The sequence below is a fragment of the Cetorhinus maximus genome, chromosome 30 (assembly GCF_964194155.1).
Source record: "Cetorhinus maximus chromosome 30, sCetMax3.hap1.1, whole genome shotgun sequence".
Classification (NCBI taxonomy): Eukaryota; Metazoa; Chordata; class Chondrichthyes; order Lamniformes; family Cetorhinidae; genus Cetorhinus; species Cetorhinus maximus.
The window spans coordinates 10,960,192-10,986,706 of NC_135908.1; the positions used below are offsets into that span (position 1 = coordinate 10,960,192).

Sequence of the window (26,515 nt, forward strand, 5' to 3'; positions counted from 1 at the left end):
CTGAATTGCAAGTAATATACATTTCTTAACAAGACTTGCAGAGGTGTGAATGTTTAATATTTAATTTGATAGCTTGGTTGAACATATGGTACATCATTATATAAACAGGCACAGAAGAAAGAATGACTCGCATTTTCTATAGCACCTTTCACATCTTCAGGATATCTGAAAACTTTTTACAACCAATGAAGAACTTTTAAAGTGTAGTCATTATTGAAGTGTGGGAAATTTGACAACCAAATTGTGCACAGCAAGATCCCATCAGCAGCACTGATAATAACAAAAACAATTACACCTGATAATATGCTTTAGTGTTATCAATTGGTTAGGACACTGACAAGAACTCCCCTTCAAATAGTGCCAAAGAGTCTTTTACATCCACCTGAGACAGCACTCAGGACTTCCATTTAATGTTTCATCTGAAAGATGGCACCTCTGGATAGAATGTGATTACAGACATGTCATTCCCAATGAATCACTGTGGAGGTATAGAATGATGTAATTCACTACTCAATGGAGGGTGTTTGAATAGATGGAGAAGGGAATTCAGCGAATTATTCCTAGTATGTTCAGCCACGGTCTAGCAGCTGGTTGGAACAGGTGTGGGGAGTGGTGAGGAGTGGGCTGGTCAGAGAGGTATTATAGGAGTGTATGACTCTGGAGAGCAAGATCATAAGAAGCAATTGAAGCAATCTCCTACACATCCCAAAATAGAGCAGCTGATATCCAAGGTACTGAGCTGGAATATTTCAGAGCCACTCCAGCTCAGTCCAAGACCTTCTGAGCACACTATGCTGATCCCCACAATATGCAGTTAGTTCTGTGCAATATGACATCTATTTCATTATTTAGCATGGCTGCAACATACCCCAACATCAGCATTAGTTTCAAGAATGCACCTTAAAAGCACTTTGTTCCTAATTCACACATCGTTTGATTAATTAACATTGTGTGTTATCAGGTCAGTCACCTTGCAAAAATCTCTCTACAAAAATATTGAATTTCTTAAAAACAACTTTATGGCTTTGAAACTTAAATCAAAACCTCTCACAGCTTTAAGAAGAGATGGAAATAAATTGAAAATCAGCCTATTTTTAAAAATATATAAATTGAAAACTTTTAGAATTTATCATTTGTCATGGTTTTTCTTTGAAGGGCTGTAATTTTTATCTGACAGTGGAGTGTCAGGCAATATAAAATTACTGCACCTCCTGTGATGATATTCACGGTGTGTATAGTTTCTCTCTTACATATCTCCAAGCTGGGAAACAGACAATTTGTGTTTTGAAGTCCAATAAGAGGAATGACCTGAACCACTACCACTGCCAGGCTGATAGGCCTGTGACCTTAAATACAGGTAAATTAAATTAAGGGAGCCTACTGAGACTTTACGTTTAAAGAAAATACAATATATGTGTATTTACCTTCAGTGCCACCTAGACGAATTAACGTGGGAGATGGAGTTTGGGAGAACTGTAAAGTAAACATAATGGTAAGTATGTATGGATGCCTTACAGTTAAAAATAATACTCAGGTAACACACCCAGGAAGGACACAGGAAGTGAGACAAACAGATGTATTAAAACTACGTGCCCTTTAGGATTGCTGATACCAAGGCAGCCGACATGCTATTTATGAGAGTAGGTCTGCTATAACATGTAACGCACAATGTTTTATTGTATTGACATGCCAGGCCAATGCTCTTTTAAAATCACATGTCTAACTGAATGGAAACAAACGTAGAACTCCAATATTCAGGGGAGTCTGAAGATTACTGTTACTGCAAATTTGGGGTTGGTGGTTTTGGGGTGGGTGGGGGTGGTGTAGGAAGCATAATGGAAACGGAGCAAGAGAGAAAAGTTGGTAGAATGACCAGGCATCATGAGTTCAATGAAACAGCTCCTAGGCTGAAGATTAGGTGTTAGTGAGCAGTCACACAACCTCTTACACATAACACACTTAATATACACCAGGCTTAGGTGAGAACACAAAGTGCTGACACCAATTCTTATTACAGAGAAAACAAACAGCTGTCAGGATGTGTTTCTTGTCCTATTTTCTGTTCCAAACCGAGTTTCCTGCCCAGGCACACATCATACTGATCAGAGCTGTGATTGAAATATGCCATGGAATCAAGAACAGCATTACTATGAGAATTAACACCAGGTATAGGCCAATTGAGCTATAGGTCCCATCACTGTTGCTCAATGAAGTGGGACTAGATAGGCCATAGTATCAGATCGATGATTTGCTGAATTCCGTGCTGCTGTCAGTTGTTAATAGGGTCTCATTGTTGTACAAAGGCATGTACTGTCACACCACCTGGGAAATGATAACCTGTCTCACTGTAGGACTGAATACAAGGGTAAGAAATACATAATCAGGAATAATTTAGTCACTCATGAACTCATAGCTACCAGCTCAGCTTGCCTGAACTGTAGCTCCCAACAGCCAACATTAGGAGTGGTACAAGCAGCACTCACACAATCCCAGGATACATTGCTCTGAAGGTACAGGCAGCATTCATACACAAACCCAAGATACACTGCTCTAAGGGTACAGGCAGCGCTCATACACAAACCTAGAATACACTGCTCCAAAGGTACAGGCAGCACTCATACACAAACCTAGGATATACTGCTCTAAGGATACAGGCAGCATTCATACACAAACCCAGGATACACTGCTCTAAGGATACAGGCAGCACTCATACACAAACCCAGGATACACTGCCCAAAGGGTACAGGCAATTATCAGCAAAGTGATGGAAGGTGTTATCAAACATGCCATCAAGGAGCACCTACTCACCAATAGCCTCCTTACTTTCGATTCTGCAGGGCCACTTGACTCCAAAACACACTATAGGCTTCATCCAAAACAGACAAAAGAGCTGAATTCCAGAGAAGGTGGGAGTGACTCCTCTTGACATCATTTGACTAAACAGGGCATCAAGCAGCCCTAGTAAAATTGAAGACAATGGGAATCACAGGAAACTGCCTACAGGTTGGAGTCATACCTAGCACAAAAGAAGATGGTGGTTGTTGGAAGGCCAGTCATCTTAGACCCAGGACATCACTGCTGGAGTTCCTCAGGATAGTGTTCTAGGCCCAACCATCTTCAGCTGCTTCAATGACCTATCCTACATCATAAGGTCAGAAGTGAGGACGCTCACTGATGATTCCAGAGTGTTCAGACCCATTCACCACTCCCCGGATATGAAGCAGTCCATGCCCACTTGCACCAAGATCTGGACAATATTCAGGCTTTGGCAGCATATGCGCCATGCAGTAGATATGGAGTTTTCAGTTTGTAAGTGCAGTCCAAGGCAGAGCTGGTCTGTTTCACTGAACGTCAGATGCCCATTTTGAACTCTTGTCATTCGCACACTTGGACTAGAGGGAAGAATGATGATATTCAAGCACACAAACTGTCTGAACGTCACTGCTGCTCAAATATCCTACTCGGTCAGGTACTCGGCTCTGGGGCATAAGCTCTGGGTCCCAGTTAGGAGACTGTGTGAAACTGCCCTGAAATCCTCAAAATTAAACTCATTGCACCAAAACTTAAAACAGAGAAAACCATCTCTCACCTCATAGGGAGATGAATGACAATACAACTGTCTGTTCTCTGATTAAATATAGAAAAGCCAGGGGTAAAAGGTCCTTACACATCTTGTACCCTCTCATCATCCTTTGAACTCATTAATATTTAGAGTAGGAACAATCAGAGGCACAGCTGTTTGCAGTATCACAGTACACAGTCAAAACAAGCACCAAGAGATTAAAGGTAAAACCAGCCACGCACAAAGCTAATATATTCTGATTTCATTATCGGCTTTGGCTGAATCTACCCCTTGGCAACTGCTCAACAAAACAGTAAGCAACAGCAAGCAGCAATAGGGGGGACTATTTCAATTGTAGAATTTAAATATGATCCTATTTTAGCTTTTGTTAAATATAGGGAAACGGGCAGAGAGATGAAACCGGAAAATGTTGGAAATAGTCAGCAGGTCAGACAGAACTTTTGTCATCAACCTGAAACAGTAACTCTGCTCTCGCTCTACAGATGCTGCCTGACCCATTCAATACTTGCATCATTTTCTGCTTTTATTTCAGACTTCCAACATCCGCAATGTTTGCTTTTGAGACAAGCTGAGGTTCAGTTCAAGACAATCGGCAAAGAAGCTCCAGACCTATATCAATGGCAACTTTTGAGTTCGTAAATTGTCTCGAAATAGAACATTATGTATCCAAACTAACACGCTGGTACTATACTGGGGGTCAGGGCAAGGAATCTAGAGATCAAACTCGGAGGAGAACAGAGATCTCACAGGGCTGTAGAGCTGGAAGAGGTTAGAAAGGTAGGGAGGGCAGAGGCCATAGAAGGATTTGAACACAAGGATGAGAATGTTATACGGAGGTGTTTCTGCACCGAGAGCCAATGCAGGCCAGAAAGAACAGAGATGATGGGCAAATGCGACTTGGTGCGAAGTTGGCAACAGGTAGTCTTAAATGAGCTGAAGTTTAGAGGGCGGAAGATGGAAAGCCAGCCAGGAGAACATTGGAGTAGCCAAGTCTATTGTAACTGACACTCACTTGTAAATCTCACTCCCTGACACTCTCATTTCTCCCTCAGCCCACCAGCAAAACACACATTCCTCCTTCATACCACTCCCGCCACACAAAATTCACACTCCTCCCTCAGTTCTGCACTGCAACGAGCGTAGTTTGAGTTTAAAAGCTGATATTAGGCTGATAATCAGCTCACTGAGCTGAAAGCTTGGAGTAAAGAAACAGAGGCAAAGTATAAATCTGGCAGAGCGTGTGGAGACGTTAACCAGTTGTGATGATGACAGATATTGTCTTTTCTTCTAGAGGAATGTGGCTTTGCAATTTATTTCCTGCATTTGTAGGCTATATTTTTATCTGCTGTCTGACTCTGACACGAGATGCCCAGTTTGATTTTGTAATATGCTGGGAGGTGACGAATTTACAATTACTCACACATACTCAAATAATAACTTTATATTAAAAGCTGTGAATTGGAGACATGCAAACATGTCAGATTGCTCTGGGCTACAGGCTGGGTTTCTTTGAAGCACAGTCTCACAATAATCTCATTTTTTTTTTCAAAATAAACTATTTCTCAATCTTTTTTGTATTTATATTTACAAAATGTGTTTGTTCAAAGTCAGGTCAGGGGCTCCTTAAAGACCATTTCTTTTAAAATTCGTAACGCCTGAGCTCTTCTGTTTTGAGAATGTGAGCTGTGGAAAGCTGTGTGAACCATACGTCAGCTTTCTTCTCCAGCCAGCCAAACATTAAACTTCCTCTGCTATATCTTATCCATATCTGTTTATTAACAATTGTCTCATCAGCGGCTAAAGGGGTCCCAGATGTGATATCGATCTCCTCAGGCCCAGTGTGGAGTCAGCCAATTTCAGATAGTGTTGGTGCCTCCTGTATAACTTATATCCTTCACATACGTGTTAAATGTCAGGTGCCCAGGTCCTGCTTCAATAGTTCCACAGACCCAGCAAGTGCATAGCTCCATGGCTCGGTGTAAAGTTCGCTGTCCCCGTCCCACACTCGCCCTACTGCCCCAAGTCTCACTCCATTCCTCCGTCATTTGCCAGCTACCCCCTCACTCATCCCACCCCCTCACCTCCCCACATTCGTCCACAGCCCTGCCCCCCACCTCACTCACCCGGCCTGGCTCTGATGTTGATTGCTAGATTGTAGCTTAAATTACATTAGAGTCGGGCAGTCAGAAAAAAAGTCAGAAAATTCAGCTGAGAGTTTGGATTTGTTTCAAATTAAAATACGCCCGAATAGTGGGAGCGCCAACATCAAGTCTCTCCTTTCTCATGAATGATGAAACTGCATAAATCAGCCGATTATTATCCCTTCTCTCCAGCTATCCCTCTAATGCTGTAGCTACATGAATCATTTAGTGATAGTCACTGACACCCCCTCCTGCTAGCTCGCTGCTTCAGGGCAATGTGCAGTGGGACGGTCTGATTGAATGGATAGCTAATGGCCCATACTGAATCTAATTCCTGGCATAAATGGGAGGTGAGCAAATGAAGAGAAATACAATATACATTTAGGGATTAGCACCATCTCTGCATCTCCATCCGCAGCTCTCACTGGGACAAGGATAAACAAATTTTCCAATGTGGAAAAAACTGTTACATAAAAATATAAGAAATGGGAGCAGCAGTAGACCAGAGTAGTACAGCCAGTCGAGCCTGCTCCACCATTCAATATGATTATGGCTGATCTCAGGCTTCAACTCCACTTTCCCATCCACTCCCCCATCCCCCGATTCCCTGAAAGACCAAAAGGTCTGTTTATCTCAGCCTTAAATATATCCAACAATGGAGTATCCACAACTCTCTGGGTTAGAGAATTCCAAAGGTTCACAACCCTTTGAGCAAAATAAAGTCACCTCATCTAAATATCCATCCATCATCCTGAAACTGTTCCCCTTGTTTTAGGTTCCCCAGCCAGGGGAAATATCTCAGTGTCTATCTCATCAAGCCCCTTTAGAACCTTGAATTTTTCGATGAGGTCATCTTTCATTCTTCTAAATTCCAGAGAGTGTCGACCCAATTTACTCAGCCTCCCATCATAGAGCAACCCCCTCATCCCAGGGACCAACCTAGTGAACCTTCACTGTACAGACTCCAAAGCAAGTATATCCTGCCTTAAATATGGAGACCAAAACTGCACGCACTAGTGCAGGTGTGGTCTAACCAAAGCCCCATACAACTGTAGCAAGACTTCTTTATTCTTGTACTCCAACCCACTTGCAATAAGGGCTAACATACATTATTAATTCCTAATTGCTTGCTGTAACTGCATGCTAACTTTGTGTTCCTTGTACAAGTATACCCAAGTCTCTCAGACATCAACATTTACAAGTTTCATACCTTTTAAAAAATTCATCTTTTCTATTCTTATGACCAAAGTGAATAACCTCATTCCCCCACATTATACTCGTCTGCCACTTTGTTGTCCACTCACTTAACCTGCCGATATCTTTCTGCAGTCTTTGTTTCCTTCTCGCAGCTTACATTCCCGCCTAGTTTTGTATCGTCAGCAAACTTGGATACAATATTCTTCGTCTCTTCATCTCAGTCATTAACTTAGATTGTAAATACCTGAAGCCTCAGCACTGGTCCTTTCGGTACTCCACTAGTCACAGCCTGCCAACTTAAAAATTCCTTTTTATTCCTACTCACTGCTTTCTGTCCGTTAACCAATCCTCTATCCATTCTGATTTCAATCCCAACTTCATGAGCCCTTAAGTTGTGTATCAACCTTTTGTGTGGCACCTTATCAAATGCCTTCTGGAAATTCAAGTATGCTACGTCTACTGGCTCCCCTTTATCTATCCAACTCGTCACATACTCAAAAAACTCTAATAAATTTGTCAACAGGATTTCCATTTTGTAAAATTCACGTTGGCTTGTCCTAATCACACTATGTTTTTCTAAATGTATCATTAAGACTTCCTTAGTAATAGATTCCAGCACTTTCCCAATAGCGGATGTCAGGTTAATTGGCCTGTAGTTCCCGGTTTTCTCTCTCCCTCCTTTCTAGATTAGCGGTGTTACATTTGTTAATTTCCAATCTCTGGGTCTATACCAGAATCTAGGGAATTTTGGAAAATCATAGCCAACGCATCCACTATCTCTGCACTCTCTCTTTTAGAACCCTAGGATGTAAGTCATCAGGTCCTAGGGATGTCAGATTTTAGTTCCTCAAGTTCCTCCAGTACTTTTTCTCCACTAATATTACCATTCAAACTGGCACATACCTAGGTGCTACACTAGTTTGCTTTGCTTCATAGGGGCACAATACATAGTCCTGAATGTCTAAGGCATCAAACCAAGCCCAGGGCAGCCCTCCCTGAGCTGAGTGAGATCAGGCAGTTAGTTCCTGTGTTCTTACCAATCAGTCAGGCAGTATGACTGGTAGGAACAGTGGAAGAGCTTACTTGACCATCACTTGGGGCATCTAAAAGGTGGGGGAGGGTCAAAGAGAGGAAAAAACATCAATAGTACTGTTATGTTCCTTCTCTGTCAGGTCGCTTTGCTCAACGAACACGGCTGCACGTCTACCTACTGGTGAGTTGGTAAACAAGATACTGCAGATGCAGAGACCAATGTAAGATGAAGCACATGCTGTTTATTAACACAAGTCACAGAACACTAACACAATGTGTATTTCTCAAACCAGACCCTATTCTAAACTACTGATTAAAATTGTAGCCCGCACCACACAGCAATTGGGTAATACAATCATGTGGTCAATCTGCTCACATTCTCTTAAAGGTGTACTGCACCTCAGATTACCACAGCCCTCCCCCTTTACTCGAAAGTACAATCTACAATTTTTACAATATATCAACTATTTACATAAGTAAACCATTTACAAAATCAGTCTCTCTGGAGCCTTCTTCAAATGTGTCGACCGTCGTGGTTCTACGACTTCGGATGGTTTATCTGAGGCCTCCCTCTCAGGAGTTATCTATCCACTAGGCTCTCCAGTAGGAACCTGTAAGTTTGTCTCTTCGACTCTCTCAGGCTCAACAGGTTCCACAGGCACTTCCAAACCAAGTGGAGTTCCTTCCACATGTGGTGTAGACTTCAATGGGAATGCTTGGCACGTCCTTTCTTGTAGATTTGTTTCCCTTTTCCTGAGGTGATCTACGTGTCGCCTAATTATCTGACCTTTGACCAATATGTGATAGGACAGGGGTCCTGTCACTGCAGTAACTTCACCTGATAGCCATTTGGGCCCATCTCCAAAGTTCTTTGCAAAAACTGTGTCTCCAACAGTGAAGTTTCTTTCAAGACTGTGGCAACCATTTTTCTGGGCCTCCTGGCTTCTCTATTCCCTCCCCCCTAAATCCGGCCTCATGAGACTCAAACGTGATGTCTCGTCATCAGTAGCTCTGCGGGTGGTTGTATGAATGGTCCTATAGCTGCGTAGGAAACATGATAATCTAGTAGCAACAGAGCCTCCATCCAATTTTTTCATTCTGGACTTGAAGGTCTGGACTACCCTCTCGGCCATACCATTGGATGCAGGGTGATATGACGAGGTCTTACCATGTGTTATGCCGTTGAGACTTGTAAATCTTTGGAATTCCCCACTGGTGAATGTTGTTCCATTATCAGACACTGTTACCTCTGGCAACCCGTGTATCGCAAAACTCTGACGTAATCTGTCTATGGTGGTGACAGATGCGGGTGATCTCATCTCGTATACATCCATCCACTCTGAGTGAACATCTATATCAAGAGGAACACTGTGCCCAAAAAAGGCCCCATGTAGTCAATGTGGAGGTGGACCCATTGCCTTCCTGGCCATTCCAGGGATGCAATGGAGCAGAAGAGGGCAATTTCTGTACCTGTTGCCACTGTATGCAGCTCTTGACTAAGGTTTTGATTTCAGTATCCATCCCTGGCCACCATAAGTAGCTGTGCGACAACAGCTTCATTCTAGAGATGCCGGGGTGAGCACTATGCAATTCGGTCAGTAATGGCTTTCTTCGTCTCAGAGGCACAATGACTCTCGCTGCCCACAGCAAGATGCCATCCTGGCAGGTGAGCTCGTATCCCCTATTAAAATAGGGCTTCATTTTGTCGGACTTTGGTTCGTTAGACCATCCCTGTAAGACTTGTTCCCTTACGTGAGACAAAGTTGGATCGTGGTCTGTCCACTCTCTTATTTGTTTGGCATGTACTGGTGACAAATCCAGAAAGTTTAATAACAAGGTAATTCTTGAGGAACTGGGACGTTCACAGTGCTGTCTTTTAGAGGCAATCGGCTCAGTGTGTCGGCATTTGAAATCTGGCTTCCGACTGGTGGATAAAAGTAGATTTGTAAGCAGCTAGAATCAGTACCCACCTTTGGATGTGTGCAGAGGCAATTGGGGGTATTGCCTTATCTTCCCCGAACAAGCCTAGTAGTGGCTTGTGATCAGATACAATGGTGAAGTGGTGATCATGGGTGTATAGGTGGAACTTCTTAATGCCAAATACGATGGATAAGCTTTCTTTCTCCATTTGCGAGTATCTTTGCGCTGCAACACTGAGCGTTCTTGAGATGTAACCAATGGACCATTCGGAGCCATCTGCCATCCGGTGGGAGAGTACTGCCCCTACCCCGTAAGGGGATGAATCACAGGTCAAAATTAATTCTTTGGGTCGAAATGTACCAAGAGGGCCGATGAATGTAGCAACTGCTTTACTGTCGTAAAAGCCTGTTGTTGCGGAGTTTGCCAAGTCCTCCTGTGGTTTTTCTTGAGTAAAGTATAATGGAACCAGTACTGTTGACAAATTTGGGAGAAAACAGCCATAATAGTTAATCATTCCCAAGAAGGACTTGAGCTCTATGGCGTTTTTCCAGTGCTGGCGCCTCACGAATAGCTCTCACCTCGTCTTCTACTGGGTGAAGGCCCTGCGAGTCGACCCTATGACCCGGGTAAACCACTTCTTTTGCTTGGAAGATACATTTTTCTCTTTTGAAACATGCCCCAGCTTGTGAGAAACGCTTCAATGCCTCTCCCAAGTTAGCCAGGTGTGCGTCATCAGTTAGTCCTGTTACTAGGACATCATCAAGATAAACCATAACATGGGACAAATCTTGAAGTAAATTTTCCATTGTTGACTGGAAAATAGCACAAGCCGAAGAGACTCCGAAGGGTAACCTGGTTTATTGGTATAACCCCTTATGCGTGTTAATAGTCACAAAATATCAAAAGGTCTTTTCTAGCCCGACTTGCTGGTAAGCATGGCTCATGTTGAGTTTCGTATATGTGGTTTCCCCTGCCAGCTTGGAGTACAATTCAATTTTCGGTATAGGATGCCTGTCAAGTCTGGCCACTTTGTTAACGGTCAACTTATAGTCCCCGCATATTTGCACAATCTGGTCAGGCTTCAGTTCTGGAACTATGGGTGCTGCCCATTCGGAAAATTGTGTAGGTTGTATGATTCCCAACCTTTCCAACTCGACATCAACATTTTCTCTTAATGCATAGGGGACCAGCCTCGCCTTCAAGAATCTGGGGGTTGCCCCAGGACCCACGTGGATTTTAGCTTGTAGCCCTTGAATCTTCCAAGCTCTTCCCTCAAGACGGAGGCATATTTCTGTAATAATTCTTGCAGATCTTTCATCCTGAGTTTAAAAATCTCGGTCCTCTCCAACATTATTTCCTTAAGCCAGTTCCAACCAAGTAGACTTGGACCCTCCCCTGCTACCACTATCAGGGGTAAGTTAACAGACTGATTTCCATACTGTACTGGAACTTTGCATATACCTCTTACTGGTATGTATTTGCCAGTCTTTAATTTAGCATCTGAATTTTCCAGATTTAATGAGTGGTCTCCTCCTTTCAGCTATTTGAACATAAGTTCCCCAATAATTGCCGTGGATGCCTGTGTATCCACCTCCATTCGGATGGGTTTCCCATTGACTTTCATGGTCACGTAGACTGGATCTGTTTTACCCATTTAAGTTGTGTAGTGAGTAAATATCTGACTCTGTTTCTTCTGGTTCCTCTATTATGTGGATTTCATGATTTCTATCTTTCTGCTTAAAGTTCTGTCTTAACAATATTGTATAATGTGCCCATTACAATGGCAGTAGAAACACTCTATTCTTTTAAATTGTCGTTCACTTGCAGGCTGTCTGGTTCCATTTCTGCTGTTATTATTGTGGTTTTTCTCTGTTAAACCATTGCTTTTTGTTGGTCTGTTAATTGTGGCAGTTTCCCGCCTTTCCGCGGAGTCCTGCGCTTCTGCGCCATTTCTAACCAGTCTTCCCTCCCGATTCGAAGGACGGCGCCATTTTGTGCTCCCTTGATTGCTTCTGAATCCCTGACTGCGTCTCCATTGCGAGCACCAACACCAGCACCTTGCTGAAGTCTAAATTAGTTTCTGACAACAACCTTTTTTGAATGGCATCTTCATTAATCCCACACACTAATCAGTCTCTTAACATGCCGCTAATCAACGTCCCGAACTCTCAGTGCTCTGTCAGTTGTTTTAAGGCTACTACATAGCAAGCGACTGTCTCTCCAAGGGCGCGACACCTCGAATTGAATTTAAAACGCTGCATTGTTACTGAGGGTTTCGGCTGAAAGTGGCTTTTCACAAGATTCACCAACTCATCAAAGCTCTTGGAATCTGGGGCATCGGGTGCCGTTAGACTACGAATTAGGCTGTATGTTTTACTGTCCCATGTCGATAAGAGGATCACTCGTCTCTTCTCCTCGCCTGATATGTTGCTGACCAAAAAGAAGAATATAATGTGACCTGTCGCCGCTGGTCTGATCAAATGGTTCGATCCGGCCAAACTGTGGCATACTGGAGGGAGATAACTTGGACAGCTATGATGAAGGCTGTACTTAACAATCGGCTTGCAAGGTATGGCTGATTTACTTCTGTTTAATTTCTGCAGCTTTCTTTGCGTCGTCAACTGGTTATGTTTTGCCTCGTCGCCAGCTGTTATGTTCCTTCTCAGTGAACGCTGTTGCATGGATATCCACTGGTGAGTGAACTGGTAAACAAGATACTGCATATGCAGAGACCAATGTAAGATGAAGCACATGCTGTTTATTAACACAAGTCACAGAGCACTAATACACGTGTGCTTCTCAAACCAGACCCTATTCTAAACCACCCATTAACATTGTAGCCAGCGCTGCACAACAATTGGGTAATATAATTACGTGGTCAATCTGCTCACATTCTCTTAAAGGTATATTGCACCTCAAAGCAGGTGGAATTTAAAATGCAGGAAGGACTAGGGAGAGGTAAGCATACGACTTGATCCCAACTGGGATAAAGGGGCATAATAAAAACTGACAACATTCAAAGTGAGATGGGATATTTCTTCCCCACCCAGCTATGTGGATTAGACTCAACTAAACACTTCAGTTGAAGAGACTGCAGGGAAATAATGGGGCTCCAGAAAGTGAGAAACAGATCAGAAATTGGCTCTAACTATTAGATAAACATGCTGACAATTTGAACTGGACATGTGAAGTTCTGCACAAGATCAGTCTACAAAGACAAAAGAAAAACACTGTGGACTCTGGTAACCTGAAATAAAAACTGGAAATACTCAGCAAGTCAGGCAGCATCTTTGAAGAGAGAAAGAGTTAATGTTTCAAGTTAATGACCTTTCACCAGAACTAGGAGAGACTTGCATTCATCAGCATCTGATGGATTTGAGCTGTAATATTTGAGCCCACTGCATCATTCAATTAACCACATGGTCTGCTTTGAACAACTGTACCTTAGAAATAAATTGCACAGGAGTAGATTACCTTGCTTATAACAAAGCACAGAATCTTCAAAAATATTTCAAAAACAAAAAAGGGATAAAATTAGAAATTTTACCTGTAGTTGCAGCACATTATACAGATATTAATCCCCGCATTACTATAGTGACTGCACTTCAAAATTACTTCAATGGCTGTCAAACACTTTAGGACATCTTGAGGTCAGGAAAGGTGCTATAGAAATGCAAGTCTTTTTTGTCCACAGGACATTTGGCCTATTGGATCTGCTAGAACAATCCAAAACTAATTGCAGTGCCTTGATTGGTCACCAACACCTGCTTCAAATGTTTACCCAATTTTCTCTTAAAACATGCTATGATCTCTGCTTCAATTACTCCCTTTGGCAAAGTATTCCATGCTGCTAAATTCTCCAAGAAAAGAAATTTTTCCTAATCTCTTTCCTCACTCACATGGTGATATTTGCTAACCATTTTCTCATTTACTTTCACATACTTAGACACTCCCACTCAACCCACTTGATCACATAAGCATGCGATCTCACTCACACTTATAGACACACACAGGAATGAAAGGGGAAGTGGCAATTTACCCTTCCAAAATGAATCACTTCACTCCAATAAATTGCAACTACCGTGTGTCTATTTCACCAGTCATTCTACGTCCTCTTGATCAAAAACAAAAATACCTGGAAAAACTCAGCAAGTCAGGCAGCATCTGCAGAGAGGAACACAGTTAACGTTTCGAGTCCGAATGACCCTTCAACAGAACTAAGTAAAAATAGAAGCGAGGTGAAATATAAGCTGGTTTTTTAATTCTATTTTTACTTAGTTCTGTTGACGGGTCATTCGGACTTGAAACGTTAACTGTGTTCCTCTCCGCAGATGCTGCCAGACTTGCTGAGTTTTTCCAGGTATTTTTGTTTTTGTTTTGGATTTCCAGCATCTGCAGTTTTTTGCTTTTATGTCCTCTTGATGTCTGTTACTATTCTCCTTACTGTTATCAAATTTTCCAAAATCCATCTCATCTGCAAACTCTGAAATTATGCACTGTTGTAGAAGTGTTGGTCATTCAGATGTGTAGTGACCCTTAAACTGACTCCTCGGGGGCATCACTGTTTATTTAATTCCAGATTTAAAAGCAACCACTCACCACTACTATGCTTTCTGTTTCTTAGATAATTGCATATTCGCACTGTCACTATCCTTTTATTCCCATGGGCTTCAATTTTGCAATCATTATTAAGTGAGAGACCTGTACCACTAGTGCTGCATCTCAGTGTCATAGTGACAGACCTTCACCCAGCTGTACTGTACCTACGTTATACTCCCTCCCTAACAGCACTGTGGGTGTACCTACACCACATAGAGTGCAGCAGTTCAAGAAGGCAGCTCACCACCTTTTCAAGAGTAATTAGGGATGGGCAATAAATGCTGGCCTAGCCAGTGACGCTCACATCCCATTAATGAATAAAAAATATACAGTGACGGACCTGTACCCGCCAGTTTTGTACCCCATTGTTATAGTCACAGATCTGAACCCATGTGTACTTCACTCATGTGTTGTGCAGTCCTCTGGATTGAATGCAGAATTGTACTATTGGTTATTGTTCACTGTTGTAGCAGACACAGGACGAATTTCACTCACCCATAAACTTTAAAGAAATTCTGGGGAAAACACTGCTCAGAATGGTCATTAAAATCCAGGGCTGCTGTTGATGACAGGTATATTTCACACACAAAGAATGACTTGCATTTACACAGCACCTTACATGAGTTAGGATGTCCCATAGCACTTTAATATCAGAGTATTTTTGATGTGCTGTAATGTGGGAAACACAACAGCCAATTTGCACACAGCTAGCTCCCTCAAACAGGAATTAAATAAACAGCGAGGTCATCCCAGGACACCAGGGAGAACTTCTTTGCTCTTCTTCGAAGTACTGCCGTAGCATCTTTTACATTTACCTGAGGGTGCAGATGGGATGTCAGTTTAATGTCTTTTCTGAAAGATGACCCCTCCGACAGCGCGGCGCTCCCACAGTCCTGCCCCTCCGACAGCGCGGCGCTCCCGCACTCCTGCCCCTCCGAAAGCGCGGCGCTCCCGCATGTCCTGCCCCTCCGACAGCGCGGCGCTCCCACAGTCCTGCCCCTCCGACAGCGCGGCGCTCCCACAGTCCTGCCCCTCCGACAGCGCGGCGCTCCCGCGGTCCTGCCCCTCTGACAGCGTGGCGCTCCCGCGGTCCTGCCCCTCCGACAGCACGGCGCTCCCGCATTCCTGCCCCTCCGACAGCGCGGCTCTCCTGCGGTCCTGCCCCTCCGACAGCGCGGCGCTCCCGCGGTCCTGCTCCTCTGACAGCGCGGCGCTCCCGCGGTCCTGCTCCTCCGACAGCGCGGCGCTCCCGCGGTCCTGCCCCTCCGACAGCGCGGCGCTCCCGCGGTCCTGCCCCTCCGACAGCGCGGCGCTCCCGCGGTCCTGCCCCTCCGACAGCGCGGTGCTCCCGCCCTCCTGCCCCTCCGACAGCGCGGCGCTCCCGCCCTCCTGCCCCTCCGACAGCGCGGCGCTCCCGCCCTCCTGCCCCTCCAACAGTGTGGCAGCACAGTAATGCACTGGAGTGTTAGGCTAGATTTTAGTGCTCAGATCCCTGGAGCGGGACTTGAATCCACGACCTTCTGACTCAGAGATGAGAGTGCCATCGAGTCATGGCTGACACAACCTGTAATTCAGACATTGTTACTCAGTAAATCTTCAAACAACTTGTAGCTCCTTAGCTCCAATTACCTTTGGATTATAGCATAAATCATAATTGCAGATATTTTATCGTTAATTTATTACATTTAAAGCTAACTGCATTTTCTTTTTACTGGACGGGGTCGGGGGGGGTGGTGGCAGGGTAGGAGAGGGGGAAAGCTTCACTGACAGGTCTCTCACAATGAACAACAGAAGGTTGATGCAAGCTGTGATAACTTATCTATACTATGTATACTTCTGTATACATCTGTTCATTACAATTCTATAAAACACTATCTTTTGGTATGTAATATATTTAATTTATTTTGAAACTTGAGTGAAATTTGAAGTTCATGAATTATAATGAAGTGTGTAGCCTTGATGTAAGGCACGTTCCAAATTCCATTTGCTCTGTTTGAGCTTTGAATAACCAGTGGAATTTCACAGCATCTGGTTCTTGCAGAATTTTAAGATAAGTCACATCAAATACCACCATAACACTAATTGATTTATAATTCTAATTCAAAATGTCAACCGTCTGTCTTGTGTCAGGAATACATCTGTCTCTCCTGCAACAATCAAAAAGCAGCTTCCATAAATAAACCTCCCTCATATGAACCAAAGCTGGGGACTAACAATTCCCCCTTAATCAACCAGCTCAATCTTTATATGCTTCCTGTCTTTGATCTGGGTGTGTGCGTAAATACAGACATGTTAAACTGTTATAAATTAGCCTGCCGCCTGACTTCTCAAGGATATAAATTTTAATCTTTGGCATGGAATTTGGGATCCTCTAACATTGCAAAATGCAAAGAAAGGCATTACAAACAGCTTTGCTGACAACAGAAATTGATCATCTTGCTCCTAATTCATGAACCTGTATTCTTCTAAATGTCCTCTGAGTGATGTGAATCATGCAAAAACTGGCCAATTGGCCAACAGAACATTGAAATCCAAGATAAATCTGTGACATTTCTCCCTGACTCCCTAATATTATCCTGGAAAACTACAGTCAGTTAACAATTAGGAATGTGTAGCATTCAGTCTAGCCAAGCGTATTCCAAAGGACAAGCTGACGGCCCCAACACTGTGTTAAGCAGACTCCCGGCCAGAAGACTTTACTCATACCAGAGGAAATTCTAACCTTCAGAAACCAGCAGGGACCTCATTATCTTTAAAGAGGTGCTAATGCCATCTGTAACAGCCAATCAAATTCCAAAGAAATGCACCAACCCCCCTTTGCATTTCTAAGGCAGAACTCTTTCCAACGGAGATGGTATGTATGCAAAGGACGAAAGGGACCCTGACTCCTCTATTAAACACCTCAAGATGCCAGAACTGGGAAAATACATCCTTTGACCAAGACCCAGGAGAAGTAGGAGGTATGTCACATGACCTCCCCCAAACTGCTAGAACCTGTAATATTGTTGTGTGGAACTGAGCCCAGGCTGTCTACCATTTCATCATCTAACAGGTAGCAGCAGAAAGAGCTCTGCTAAGGTGAATGTCTGGCCCTCATATACACTGTGAACTATTGGAACATTGCAATTTCTGAATCTGCGCCTTCAAGACTAGTTAATCTCTACATGCCTTCTCCCATCATGAAAGTCCTCGCTTCTGGAAAGTCGGATCACCCTTCAAAAGTTTCAGCCTGTTAACCTCTGAAGGAATACGCCACTGGACTTCTGATTCTGGACTCACGTAAAGCAATAACTCATTTTTATCCTGGTCTTGCCCTGTACCTCTTTCTTTCCCTTATCTCTCTTTTATTGTATAAGTGTGAAATGGGGTGGACATTGAGAAAGCCCTTTCCTGCATTTTGTGTGTATAAAATAAACCAACCCTGTTATTTTACCTTATCTCAAGTTTGCTGTGGGGTTATTAGTACAGGACTGGAACACTCCAAACTGCCACCACTTATAAGAGAGGCGGAAATCAGAAAGCAAAGCCATCTTTCTGTTTACGGACAGATAATGAGAGGAGAAATCAGGGCTGTTTAAGTTAATCCACCTCAGGTCCATAACACTATGTATACTTCTTACAGTGTTCCATGCTCTCCTGGCCAGATATTTATCCAGATCTTTTTTTAAAGGGATAAACCAATATTCAATAATATCATGACTAATGTGATCTTGGCTTCAACTCCACTTTCACCTGTTCCCCATAACCCTTGATGCCCCTACAGTTCAAAACTTTTCTATCTCAGCCTTGAATATATTCAATGACCCAGCCTCCACAGCTCTCTGGGGTAGAGAATTCCAAAGATTCATGAACCTCAGAGGAGAAATTCCTCCTTACTTCCGTCTTAAATGATCAAACCCTTATGCTGAAACTGTACCCTATTTCAAGATTCTCCCAAGAGTGGAAACATTCTCTCAGCATCTACCCCGTCAAGCCCTGTAATTTGTAACCTCTGTTTTTGATTCTGTCCCTTTCCCATTTATCTTACATACTCATGTAAAAGTCAAATTTTTGAGACCCACTTTTTTAGGCAAAAAGTTAAGGGTCATCTTTTACATCGGTCATGTTTTCAAGTGGTTTACTTTCAACTAAAACACATTCGCCTGGCACATCTAACATGGTTCTGAAAAGAATCCACATGGTAACAGGGAAAGTGGCATCCACATCATCCATTTATTCTCTCTCTCTCTATTTTTATTGAGGAGTCTCCCTCAACCCTATGCCGCAGGAGAGGAGGCAGTGGTATTGGCTGGACCTGTAGTTTCAATGCTGCTCAGGGGGTCAGGGAAAGGGAACATACAAGATAGGAGCAGAAGTAAACCATTCGGCCCCTTTTGCCTGCTCCGCCATTGTAAGATCATGGCTTTTTCATGGATATTTGTGCTTAGAGTTCCACATTCCCATCCACCCCCAGTAACCTTCGATTCCCTTGCCTAACAAGAATCTATCTATCTCTGCATTAAAAATATTCAGTGAACCCGCCTCCACCGCATTCTGAGGCAGAGATCCAAGGCTGCACTACCCTCAGAAAAAAATTTATTTTCATTTCTCTCCTATAAGGGTGACCCCTAATTTTAATACAGTGCCCCCTAGTTATGGACTCACCCACAAGAGGAAACATCTTTTCCATGTCCACCTTGTCAAGACCATTCAGGTTCTTATATACTTCAATCAAGTCATCCCTCACTCTTCTAAACTCCAGTGGAAACAAGCCCAGCCTGTCCAATCTTTCCTCATAAGACAACCCGCTCACTCCTGGTATCAATCTAGTAAACCTCCTCTGAACAGTCTCCAACACATTTACATCTTTCTTTAAATAAGGAGCCAAAACTGCACAGTATTCAAGATGCGGTCTCACCAATGCCCTGTATGACTGAAGCACAACATCCTTACCATTGGAAAATGCCACGCTGGCGGCTCCCAGCGATTGACCTAAGCCTTGGAGCAGAGGGGGTTGCACTGAGTCAGCGTGTACAAGGGCGTGATTGGCAAGGCCTTAGTCTCCCCTCCTCTCTACAGGAAGGATGAGGCTGATGATTGAAGACACAAGACCAGGGTTTCATTTATTTAGAGTTTGCTCTGGAAGTTGGTTTCCATGTGCACTGTTATTACTCTTCTCCAATCTGTTAATTTCTCCCCCCAAAAATCATAATCAGTCTACATTCTTCCTACCTTAAATGACAAGTGCAAACTGGAGGAATTATGCTATGTGTAATTATTTTAATGAATAATGAATTAAGGTTTTTGATGCAATTGTAGAGATCATACTTTGGTTCTGAAATTTTTGGGCTTTGATCCCTGAAAACGTGAGGAGTAAGTAAAGCTAAGTTTTTTTAGGCTAAAAATCATGAGACCAACTTTTACATGAGTATATGCGGTAGATTAAAATCAGAAGTTCCTGAAAATAACTATCAAATGAAAATATGTTTAAACGCTGCCCCTAAACAGTGTCAGGTTTATTATTTCTCAGAATCCCTTCCATCAATCACTACACGCTAAACAGCTACCATCTCACACCTTGGATTGTAAAATAGAAAAGAACACATTTCAGCATGTGTATTTTTCCAAACACATCTCAGAATCCTTTACTTCCTTCAAGACCAATAGTCAGTGCCATTTAAACAAGATGCATTCAACAATAAGCACTTTAATCAAGAGTGTCGGGCCCACTTTAAAATGAAGCACCTAAAAAAAAGAATATCCATCACACATGGTCAGAGTCCAACCATCCTCAGTCAGGTTTGGCTGGGAGGGAAAGTTCGGTGGGATTAGTCAGAGATGGCCAAGACAAGAGGTGTGACAGTCTTCAATTAACAGCCATTAACCTGATGCTGGGGATTCAGGTCTCCTCACATCCTCACACCCCACTTGGCCTGACAATTACAAATATGCTTCCTGAGAGACATTGGTATTAATTATTAACAAGGAACGCATTTATGCTTTACGCTTTTGAGTTGCACTGAGTATTTCCTGTGTGTGAAGAAGGAACAGCTCGTGAGTGGGGATTATTTCAGAGCAACAAGCAGTGGCTGAACAAGCAGCAACAGGCAATTCCAGGAACTGCACAGCACACGCTCAACATGGCACAATGCAGTAAAGAAAGGGCAAGGGCAAATATTCATTATACCCAAATAAAATTAATAAATATCTCCAATGTACAATATTAAAGACAGAAGAGGATCAATAGTAAATCCACCAATGTAGAGGCAGCTAGTTTATGACAGGATTCGACTGGTAACTGTCCCTGGGGGAAGCTGAGTCACTTAGCATAAGAATAAAAGTAAGCCACTCAACCCCTTGAGGCTGTTCTGCCATTCAGTTGGACCATGGCTGATCTGTACGTTAACTCCATTTAACCTGCTTTATTCTGTAATTCTTAATATCCTTGCCTAACAAAATTCTATCAATCGCAGTTTTGAAATTTTCAATTGGCCCCCAGCCTCAATAGCTTTTTGGGAGAGAAGTTCCAGATTTCCACTACCCTTTATGTGAAGGAAGTGCTTCATGACAGCATCCCTGGATGGTCTAGCACTAATATAAAGGTCATGCCCCCTTGCTCTGGACTCTCCCACCAGAGGAATGTTTCTCTCTATCTATCCTATCAAATTCTATAATCACTTTAAACGCTTCAACTACATGTCCCCTTAATCTTCCTTATTCAAAGGAACACAAGCCTGTTCTGTGCAACCCATCCTCATAATTTAACCCTCTAAGCCCCTGTGTCATTCTAGTGAACCTGCACTGCCATGGCCAATATGACCTTACGGAGGTGTAGTATCCAGAATTACACAGGTTACTTCAGGTGGGATAAAAACAAAAAACTACTGCGGATGCTGGAAATGCAAAACAAAAACAGACTTACCTGGAAAAACTCAGCAGGTCTGGCAGCATCGGCGGAGAAGAAAAGAGTTGACGTTTCGAGAACAGTTCTGCCGAAGGGTCATGAGGACTCGAAACGTCGACTCTTTTCTTCTCCGCCGATGCTGCCAGACCTGCTGAGTTTTTCCAGGTAATTCTGTTTTTGTTTTACTTCAGGTGGGGTCTGACCATAACTTTGACAGTTGAAGTATTAGGTTGGGCTGGATAGCTCTTTCAGAGAGCCAGCACAAGCACAATGTCCTTCTGCGCTGCATCATTCTATGCTAGAACTTTCTCCCCTTTACCTTTCAGTTCCCTGTGAGGTAAAGGGCAAGACTTTGATCAGCCTTTTTATAACTGAGCAGTAAATTTTAAGTGATTTCTATGCTTGGATCCCTTAATCTTTCTGCTCATTCACAGTTCCTAGCTTGGCACTCTTTGGAAAATATTCCCATGGGACATTCCTAGATCCAGAGATGAGCTCAGACTTTCCCCAAGTTAAACTCCATCTGCCACAGTTTTGCCCACTCACTTAGCCCATTGATGCCCCCACTTTGTAGAGGGGGGGGGGGGGTCACTCACCCGGGTTAACCTAACCAAGATAATTTACCACTAGTGTCAGGTTTACTAACCGAAGACTAACCAGGTGCTAACCCGGGTTACTTACCTGGGTTAACCTGTGGGATGAAGCGGGGTTAAAGTGGAGTCACTCACCGAGAATCCGGCCCAGAAGGGGCACGAGTGCCGGACCCGGGCCGTGGAGGTGAGCGCCAGGGCGGCGAAGCTGACGGCGACGATCAGGCCTCCGAGCGCCATCTGCGCGGCACCGAGGGCCAGCATGAGGCGGCCCCGGTCCCGGCGCCGGGACTCGGCGGGGCCCAGTGAACGGGAGCGGCGGCGGCCGCCGGGCATCGCCAGAGCGGACAGGCAGGCAAGAGGCAAGAGGCAAGGCAAGGCAGGCGGGGACGCGCGGCGGGGGCGCGCGAACTGCGCCTCCCGGTTGCCAGGAGTAACCAGTCCTCGTGAACAGCAGCAGCAGCACCGCCTCACCCCGCCCCCTACCGGGACAAACCCCGGCTACTGGGCCCCCGCCCCCCCGCCGGGACAGGGATTTCACACAAACCCCCGGCTACCGCGCTTATGCAGCGGAAAAACAGCCGTTGACATTGAATTGCGGGCGGGACCCGGAATAACCGGGGGGGCGGGGCCTGGAACACCCCAGGAGGGGGGGCGGGGCCCAAGATGGAGGCGTGTCCGGGAATACCCGGTGGGCGTTGCCGTGGGGGACACTCGAGGGGTGTGGCCTAAAACACTCCGGGGCGGGGCCGGGAACTCCCGGGGGCGGGGTCTAGGAGGCGCGGCAGGGAATACCTGGGGTGGGGGCGTGGCCGGGAACACCCGGGGGGCGGGGTCAGCAACTGTTATCAAAACAGATCGTACTGGATGTACTCAGAAGTCCAGGCAGCATCTGTAGAGAGAGACAGAGTTAATGTTTCAGGTTGCGACCTCCCATCAGGACTCTTGTTGGTAATAGTCATTTGGTAGTACAGGACTTGAGCATTGCTGAAAAAAGAGACATGTCGAAGTTTTTCGTCTTGCACTCATCCTGCCAGATAATGGCTACCCCCCATCAGATCATTTCATGCTGTATATCACGCAAACTCATGAATGGGCCTAAGGCCGTCACTTTTGGCCCTGAAAAGTCTCCAGTTCACCTCAGATTACCCTGGAAGGTGCAAGGTATCTCAAAAGTTTGAGCAGCAGGTGAACCTAGCACTCTGCTACAATGCAGTAGCAACACAAGTGGTTTCGTCACTAAAAGAATGCTGCCATCAAGCCAAAGAGATGTTCTGCCTGTCACGCAAGTGAGTGATCCGGTATATAAATTTCAGTAACAGTGTGATGCTAGGTATGTAGGCTGTATTTTTTTTTTTTTTTTTTTGTAAAAATATACTTTATTCATAAAAATCTTCAATCACATTCAAAACCATTTCAAAAACAACATTACAAGGGTACAATCCAGGTTAAACTTTTACAAAATGTATCACCAGGTGCATCAGTACAAACAATATTACAGTCATTTACAGCCTTTCATTTTGATCTGTACAGCCCGAGGGGCTCTAAACAGTTCCCAGTCTCTCGGTGCGCTGTGGTAGAAAGGTCTTAGACAGCGACCCTTCCCCATTGCGCCTTTGCGGCAGCTGCCCCAAGCTTTAGTGCGTCCCTCAGCACGTAGTCCTGGACTTTGGATTGTGCCAGTCCGCAACAATCGGTCGGGGACAACTCTTTGTGCTGGAAGACCAACAAGTTTCGGGCAGACCAAAGCGCGTCTTTCACCGAGTTGATGATCCTCCAGCTGCAGTTGATGTTTGTCTCGGTGTGTGTCCCTGGGAACAGCCCGTAGAAAAGAAAGCAGATGTTTGTAAGAAATCTATTTTTAGCATTGAAAATCCCCTGGAAAGGGGTGGTGCACCATTCCCAGAAATACTGCAATACCGGGTCGATGCGTGGAGTGGACGGAGCAAGCCCCTATTCCATCTCCCTGCTCCAAAAATCAATTTAATATATGGTCCCCAGATAAGGGACGTATCAGATATTAAACTGATAAGAACAGATTTTTTTTTTTTTGTAAAAATATACTTTATTCATAAAAAATCTTCAATCACATTCAAAACCATTTCAAAAACAACATTACAAGGGTACAATCCAGGTTAAACTTTTACAAAATGTATCACCAGGTGCATCAGTACAAACAATATTACAATCATTTACAGCCTTTCATTTTGATCTGTACAGCCCGAGGGGCTCTAAACAGTTCCCAGTCTCTCGGTGCGCTGTGGTAGAAAGGTCTTAGACAGCGACCCTTCCCCATTGCGCCTTTGCGGCAGCTGCCCCAAGCTTTAGTGCGTCCCTCAGCACGTAGTCCTGGACTTTGGATTGTGCCAGTCCGCAACAATCGGTCGGGGACAACTCTTTGTGCTGGAAGACCAACAAGTTTCGGGCAGACCAAAGCGCGTCTTTCACCGAGTTGATGATCCTCCAGCTGCAGTCGATGTTTGTCTCGGTGTGTGTCCCTGGGAACAGCCCGTAGAGCACAGAGTCCTGTGTCACAGAACTGCTCGGGATGAACCTCGACAGCAACCACTGCATCTCTCTCCAGACTTTCTTTGCAAAGGCACAATCCACAAGGAGGTGAACAACGGTCTCTTCCCCACCACAGCCACCTCGAGGGCAACGTGCAGAGGGGGTGAGACTCCTGGCGTGTAGGAAGGATCTGACGGGGAGGGCCTTTCTCACCACCAGCCAAGCTACGTCTTGGTGCTTGTTGGAAAGTTCTGGCGATGAGGCATTCTGCCAAATGACTTTGACAGTCTGCTCGGGGAACCATCCCACAGGGTCCACCCTCTCCTTATCCCTCAGGGCCTCTAGGACGTTACGTGCTGACCACTGCCTGATGGACTTGTGGTCAAAGGTGTTTTTCTGCATAAATTTTTCCACCAGGGACAGGTGGTACGGCACGGTCCAACTACTTGGAGCGTTCCGCGGCAGCGTGGCCAGACCCATCCTTCGCAACACCGGGGACAGGTAGAACCTCAGCACGTAGTGACACTTGGTGTTTGCGTACTGAGGGTCTACGCACCGCTTGATGCAGCCGCACACAAAGGTGGCCATCAGTATGAGGGCGATGTTGGGCACGTTTTTTCCCCCTTTATCTAGAGGCTTGTACATCGCGTCCCTGCAGACACGATCCATTTTCGACCTCCAGATAAAGCGGAAGATGGCTCGAGTGATCGCCATCGCGCAGGAGTGTGGAATGGGCCAGACCTGCGCCACGTACAGCAACAGCGAGAGTACCTCACACCTGATGACCAGGTTCTTACCCGCAATGGAGAGGGAGCGTCGCTCCCACATGCCCAGTTTCCTTTTCACCATAGCCACTCGCTCCTTCCAGTTTCTAACGCATGCCCCGGTCCCTCCGAACCATATCCCCAGCACCTTCAGGCCGTCAGCCCTGACAGTGAAGGGGACAAAGGATCGGTCAGCCCACTTCCCAAAGAACATGGCCTCGCTCTTCCCACGATTTACCTTGGCTCCCGAGGCCAGTTCGAACTGGTCGCAGACGTGCATCAGTCTGCGCACCGACAGCGGATCCGAGCAGAAGACGGCGACGTCGTCCATGTACAGGGAGGCTTTTACCTGAGTGCCTCCACTGCCTGGGATCGTCACTCCTCTTATGCCCGGATCCTTCCTGATGGACTCGGCAAAGGGTTCTATGCAGCACACAAAAAGGACAGGCGAGAGAGGGCAGCCCTGCCTGACTCCAGATTTAATCGGAAAGCTATCTGTTTCCCACCCATTGATTGAGACTGCGCTACTGATGTTAGTGTAGAGCAGTTGGATCCAATTTCGAATTCCCTCCCCAAACCCCATTTTGGAGAGCACATCCCCCATGTAGGTGTGCGATATTCTGTCAAAGGCCTTCTCCTGATCCAAGCTGATGAGGCAGGTATCCACACCCCTGTCCTGTACATAGGCAATCGTATCCCTGAGCAGCGCCAGGCTGTCAGAGATCTTCCTGCCTGGCACAGAGCAGGTCTGGTCAGGGTGAATCACCAATTCCAGAGCGGATTTGACCCGGTTGGCGATGACCTTGGACAGAATCTTATAGTCCATATTCAACAGTGAAATGGGTCGCCAATTTCTAATTTCCTCCCTTTCCCCCTTGTGCTTGTAGATGAGGGTGATGATGCCTTTCCTCATGGATTCTGACATGCTGCCGGCCAGGAGCATACTCTCGTACACTTCTAGCAGGTCTGGGCCGATCAAGTCCCACAGAGCCGAATACAACTCCGCCGGCAGGCCGTCGCTTCCGGGGGTTTTACTCTTCTCGAAGGACTCGAGGGCCTTAGTCAGTTCGTCAGGAGTTAGCGGTTTGTCTAGGCTCTCCCGCGTACTGTGGTCTAGGACCTCCGTGATAGAGGACAGGAAGGACTGGGAGGCCGTGCTGTCCGTGGGCTTCACGTCATACAGTCCGGCATAAAAGGATTTGCTGATCCTCAGAATGTCGGACCGTGATGACTTTACTGAGCCGTCTTCTTCCTTCAGGCTGCTGATCACAGAGCGCTCTCTGTGTACCTTTTGGAAG

The 26,515-nt window shown here is 45.0% G+C and overlaps 1 protein-coding gene and 1 pseudogene across 5 annotated transcripts in view; both read right to left on the reverse strand.

Moving 5' to 3' along the window:
- The window catches only part of fam189a1 (family with sequence similarity 189 member A1), a 56,901-nt gene extending 34,485 nt beyond the window's left edge, over positions 1-22,416 (reverse strand). For 2 of the 5 annotated variants that reach the window (XM_078532424.1, XM_078532423.1), the window contains exon 1: positions 22,084-22,416. In XM_078532424.1, the coding sequence (XP_078388550.1) occupies positions 22,084-22,281 (198 nt within the window). In that variant the 5' untranslated portion in view covers positions 22,282-22,416. Of the gene's footprint in view, positions 1-1,424; positions 1,474-22,083 lie in introns of those variants that run through there. The other 3 variants (XM_078532428.1, XM_078532427.1, XM_078532429.1) reach the window with 2 other exon arrangements.
- Positions 22,417-23,831: 1,415 nt separating this feature from the next.
- LOC144670154 (U2 spliceosomal RNA) lies at positions 23,832-24,007 on the reverse strand (annotated as a pseudogene).
- Between the last annotated feature and the right edge of the window lie 2,508 nt (positions 24,008-26,515).